Source organism: Chaetura pelagica, unplaced genomic scaffold (genome assembly GCF_000747805.2).
Source record: "Chaetura pelagica isolate M959 unplaced genomic scaffold, ChaPel_1.0 scaffold450, whole genome shotgun sequence".
NCBI classification, from domain to species: Eukaryota; Metazoa; Chordata; class Aves; order Apodiformes; family Apodidae; genus Chaetura; species Chaetura pelagica.
Window position 1 is genome coordinate 19,861 of NW_009951666.1, and position 5,507 is coordinate 25,367.

Consider the following 5,507-nt stretch of genomic DNA (forward strand, 5'->3'; position numbering starts at 1 on the left):
CATCCCATCCCAACCCCCCCATCCCATCCCCAAATCCCACATCCCACCCCGTGTCCCCTCTCCCCAGATCCTGCTGCTCATCGACATCGAACTCTCCTACATCAACACCAACCACGAGGATTTCATCGGCTTCGCCAAGTGAGTCCTTCCCCACATCCCCCAGCCAAGCCAGGGGTCCCAGCCCCTCTCCCCACCCCGGGAGGTGCCCCCAGGGACGTGTCCCCCCCCAGCAGACCTGGAATGGGGGGGCAGGAACCTCCTCCTTCCCTCTGCAATTGACCAAAACCAGCCCCTTTTGCCCCAAGTCGGGAAGTTCCGCTCGGTGTGGGTGGGAACAACCCTGGGCCAGAGGAGCCACTAACGACCAATTAGCTTAATTAGGGCTCTGCAGGGGATGTGACCTTTGTCCTGTCCCCTTTCCCAAGGGGGTGGGATTCCCACCTTCCCCCACCCTTTCCCAATCAGCCCCAAAATGATCCCAAATGTTGGGGAACACCCCGAGATCCCTTCAGCTCGGAATTGAGTGACCCTTCCCAGCGTCCCCACCTTTGGCACCTCCTCTTCCCTCCATTTCCCTTCCCATTTTCCTCAGTTTCCCCCCCCCCATTTTTTTTTCCCCTCCCTCTTTTCATCTCCTCTCACACTTGACCTTCCTCTTCTTCCTCATCTCTCCTGGGTTTTCCTTTGAACTGTCACCACTTCCCACTCTTTTTTTCCCTCTGGATTCTTCTGAAACTCCTCCCACTCCCACAGCTGTTACACTGAGCAGCACGTCACCACAGGGTGGGTACTGTTCCCACAGAGTGGGTACTGTCCCCACAGAGTGGGTACTGTCACCCCAGCATGCCCCCTCCCCCCCTGCTTGCACCCTCCCCTTCCCACAGGGATTTTTTTCCCAGGAGCTCCCACTGGAAAAAGCTCCTCCAAGCTTTGGGATCTGGTGTTGCCCAACAAGCTCTTCCCAGAAGCTTCATCCCAAGGATTTGAGTTGGGGATCAGGCAGGGAAGGAGTTCCCATCGTTCCCACCTGGAATGGTCCAGTTGGGAGCTGGTGGATCCTGCCCATCCCTTTCCTTAGGGAATGTCCCCCCCTTGGTGCTCCCTGGGTTCTCCTGTGTCCATGGATTTTGTTCCCATTCTCAGCCCATCCCAAACCTCATCCCTCATCCCAGGGAGCACTTCCCTGGTGCTGGGAACTTCTTTGGATTCCAACCTTGGGCTGGGAAAAACCAGGAGGCTCCCAAGTTTGGTTTCTTTGCCTTGGGAGATGGATCCTTCTGGTCCTTGGTGGTGCTTGGGCTCCTGGGATGAAATCCCTTGGGAATGTGCTTGATGTTCCCTGCGTGTCCCCCCGGCACGGGGTGTCCCAGGAGAGGAGGGTGGTGAGGAAGGAGCTGGGACCATTCCAGGTGGGAATGGTCTGTGTCCTCCCCCCCTTCCTGTCCTTGGAATTCCCGGGAAGGGGGTTTGGATGAGATGGTGTGTGATGGGGCTGATCCCTTGGGATTTGTGGCTCTTCCTCCGGGTGGGAAACGCATCGGGTTCCGGGCTCGCTTGGTGTGAAACCACTTGGATGGGATTGATGGGATTAATTAATGAATGGGATTAATTGGATTTGCTTTGGTTCCAGTGCCCAGCAGAGGAACACCCAGACCAACAAGAAAAGGGCCATCCCCAACCAGGTATGGGCATGGAGCTGCTTCTCCAGGAGCTCTCTCCAGGATCCTGGAATGACGGGATCCCAACTGGTCCACCAGAGCCTTGGGGGGTTGGAGGTGGGAAGGATGGAGCCTCATGGAGCAGGGATGGGGGCTCATCCAGGGTCAGGATTTGGGTTGATCCATGGGATCCTGGAGGGGAATTTCAGTCTGGGGTTGGAGATGGGAAGGATGGAGCCTCCAGCTCATGGAGCAGGGATGGGGGCTCATCCAGGGTCAGGATTTGGGTTGATCCATGGGATCCTGGAGAGGGAAACTGGGATGGGAAGGATGGAGCCTCCAGGTCAGGGAGCAGGAGGGTTTGCTCTTCAGGAGCTCATCTAGGAGTCAGGATTTGAGTAGATCCATGGAATCCTGGAGGGGAATTTCAGTCTGGGGTTGGAGATGGGAAGGATGGAGCAGGGATGGGGGCTCCTCAGGAGAGCTCCCAGAAGCAGGATTTGAGTAGATCCGTGGAATCCTGGAGAGGGAATTTCAGTCTGGGGTTGGAGATGGGAAGGATGGAGCCTCCAGGTCATGGAGCAGGGATGGGGGCTCCATGGGGGCTCATCCAGGGTCAGGATTTGGGCTGATCCATGGAATCCTGGAGGGGAATTTCACTCTTGGGTTGGAGGTGGGAAGGATGGAGCCTCATGGAGCAGGGATAGGGGCTCATCCAGGGTCAGGATTTGGGTTGATCCATGGGATCCTGGAGGGGAATTTCAGTCTGGGGTTGGAGATGGGAAGGATGGAGCAGGGATGGGGGCTCCTCAGGAGAGCTCCCAGAAGCAGGATTTGAGTAGATCCGTGGAATCCTGGAGAGGGAATTTCAGTCTGGGGTTGGAGATGGGAAGGATGGAGCCTCCAGCTCATGGAGCAGGGATGGGGGCTCCATGGGGGCTCATCCAGGGTCAGAATTTGGGTTGATCCATGGGATCCTGGAGAGGGAAACTGGGATGGGAAGGATGGAGCCTCCAGGTCATGGAGCAGGGATGGGGGCTCCATGGGGGCTCATCCAGGGTCAGGATTTGGGTTGATCCATGGAATCCTGGAGGGGAATTTCAGTCTGGGGTTGGAGATGGGAAGGATGGAGCAGGGATGGTGGCTTCTCAGGAGATCTTCCAGAAGCAGGGTTTGAGTAGATCCATGGAATCCTGGAGGGGCCCAGGCCCTTCCCCCCCACGCGACGTTGGGACGGAACGAGATGAGACATTAACCCCAAAATGATGATTAATAATTAATTGCATGTCCCTGTTTCTCTTCTGCTGTTTCTTCCCACCATCTTTGTGCTTCCTGCTCCTCTCCCTCCATCCCTTTGGTTTCCTCCACCTTTTGTTTTCTGTCTTCTCCTGGTCTTGTTTTGTTTTCCTCCTTCTCTTTCTCCTCCCTCACTCCTCCCCTCCCCCCCTTAATTTTGTGCCCCCCAAAGGGTGAGATACTGGTAAGTACCCACAGGGTGGGGTAGAGCTGGGAGAGGACACCAGGGATGGGCACAGCCCTGCCAGAGGGACCTTCCCAACCCAATCCCACCCCAGAGGGACCTTCCCAACCCAATCCCACCCCAGAGGGACCTTCCCAACCCAATCGCCCCCCAGAGGGACCTTCCCAACCCCAGAGAGACCTTCCTAACCCTAAACCAACTCCAAAAAAACCCTTCCAACCCAATCGCCCCCCAGAGGGACCTTCCCAACCCAATCCCACCCCAGAGGGACCTTCCCAACCCAATCGCCCCCCAGAGGGACCTTCCCAACCCAATCCCACCCCAGAGAGACCTTCCCAACCCCAGAGAGACCTTCCTAACCCCAAACCAACCCCAAAAAAGACCTTCCAGCCCAAAACCAACCCCAGAGGGACCTTCCCAACCCAATCCCACCCCAGAGGGACCTTTCCAAACCCCAGAGGGACCTTCCAGCCCAAAACCAACCCCAGAAAGACCTTTCCAACCCCAAATCAACTCCAAAAAAAATCCTTCCAACCCAATCCCAACCCCAGAGAGACTTTCCAACCCAGAGAGACCTTCCCAACCCAATCCCACCCCCAAAAACATCTTCCCAACCCTCAATCAACTCCAAAACAAGGCCTTCCCAACCCAAATTGCCACCAGGTGGATCTTCCAGACCTTGACCCAACCCCAGAGAGGCCTTCCCTTCCAGATCCCATTCCAGAGAGACCTTCCAACCCAAACCCACCCCAGAAAGACCTTCTAACCCAAAACCAACCCCAGAGAGACCTTCCCAACCCAAAACCAACCCCAAAAAAGACCTTCCAACCCAATCCCACCTTAGAAAGACATTCCAAACCAAAACCAACCCCAGAGGGACCTTCCCAACCCAAAACCAACCCCAAAAAAGACCTTCCCAACCCAATCCCAACCCCAGAGAGACCTTCTCAACCCAATCCCACCCCAGAAAAGATCTTCCAGCCCAAAACCAACCCCAGAAAGACCTTCCAACCCAGTCCCACCCCATAGAGACCTTCCCAACCCAAAACCAACCCCAAACAAGACCTTCCAACCCAGTCCCAACCCCAGAGAGACCTTCCAACCCAAACCCATCTCAGAAAGACCTTCCAGACCCAACCCAAGGTCTCTTGCTTCCCAGAACTGAGTTGGCTGGTGCAGAGGAAGGACAAGGTGGGGAAACTGGTCCCTCCCTTCCTCCTTGACCTGTTTCTTTTGGGATTCACTGCTCCCAAAACCCCTTGGGAAGCCTGTGGGGTTTGGCTCCCAGTGATGGGGACCAACGTGGGGCGACCACTGGTGTTTTCCAGCCCCACCCCAAGGTTTTCCTCCAGCCTCCCCACTTCTGGGCAGCGTTCCCACCAGATGGGGAAGAGTTTCCCATTTCCTCCCTCCCAACCCCGGGCTCAGAGCGTCGATGATCCAGGAAACTGGAAGTGTCTTTGAGAGGGAAGGGAATTCCAGCCCCCTCAGTTTTGGCCTGGAGAACCTTTGGGGGACCCACAGCTCAGGTGTCACCTCTGGGGCCACCTCAGCACCCCCCAAAGGTCTCCCTGGAGGAGGAAACCAGGGATATTTGGGGCTCCTGGAGGTGGGAACGGGCGCTGAGGTTGGGATGGAGGAGGTGGCCACATCTCAGCACCTTCACTTGGGCTTCCTTGATGCTTCACCCCCCCCAAAAAAAAAAGAAAGGGTTGATGTTGCCCATTTTCCAGCAGTTTGGACACTTCCAGTTTCCTTTGGCTCCCTCTGGATGTTTTTCCATGGAAACAAAGCCTCCTCCCCAGCCCCCCCATTTCTGGCAGGGCCGTCGCCCATCGCTGGCTGCACTGGTGGGATGGGCTGGGAAGGTGGAGACCTGGGAAGGGGGATCCAAGGAGCTGCTTCCCAGTGGGAAGGGGCAGAGTTCCCGGAGCCCCCGGGAACCCTCAGAGTGCCCAGCAGGGCTGGTCGGGCTGGAAGGAACCTCGGGCTCAGCTTCCTCCTCCTCCAGGACCTCCAGGTCCTCCACCTGTGTCCTCCTGCTCCATCCATGCCCTTCTCCATGTCCTTTTCAGTGTCCTCAACATCCTCCTCCTCCTTCTCTCTCCTCCTCCTCCTTCTCTCTCCTCCTCCTCCTTCTCTCTCCTCCTCCTCCTTCTCTCTCCTCCTCCTCCTTCTCTCTCCTCCTCCTCCTTCTCTCTCCTCCTCCTCCTTCTCTCTCCTCCTCCTCCTTCTCTCTCCTCCTCTCTCCTCCTCCTCCTCCTCCTCCTTCTCTCTCCTCCTCCTCCTTCTCTCTCCTCCTCCTCCTTCTCTCTCCTCCTCCTCCTTCTCTCTCCTCCTCCTCCTTCTCTCTCCTCCTCCTCCTTCTC

At 56.7% G+C, this 5,507-nt stretch overlaps 1 protein-coding gene across 1 annotated transcript in view; it reads left to right on the forward strand.

The window, feature by feature from the left end:
- DNM2 (dynamin 2) overlaps window positions 1–5,507 on the forward strand; it is a gene marked incomplete at both ends in the record, with an annotated part of 24,528 nt that overhangs the window by 13,142 nt on the left and 5,879 nt on the right. Inside the window, 3 exons of the mRNA XM_010007251.1 lie at window positions 68–138; window positions 1,631–1,682; window positions 3,127–3,138. Coding sequence (XP_010005553.1) covers window positions 68–138; window positions 1,631–1,682; window positions 3,127–3,138 — 135 coding nt within the window. The remainder of the gene's footprint in view (window positions 1–67; window positions 139–1,630; window positions 1,683–3,126; window positions 3,139–5,507) is intronic.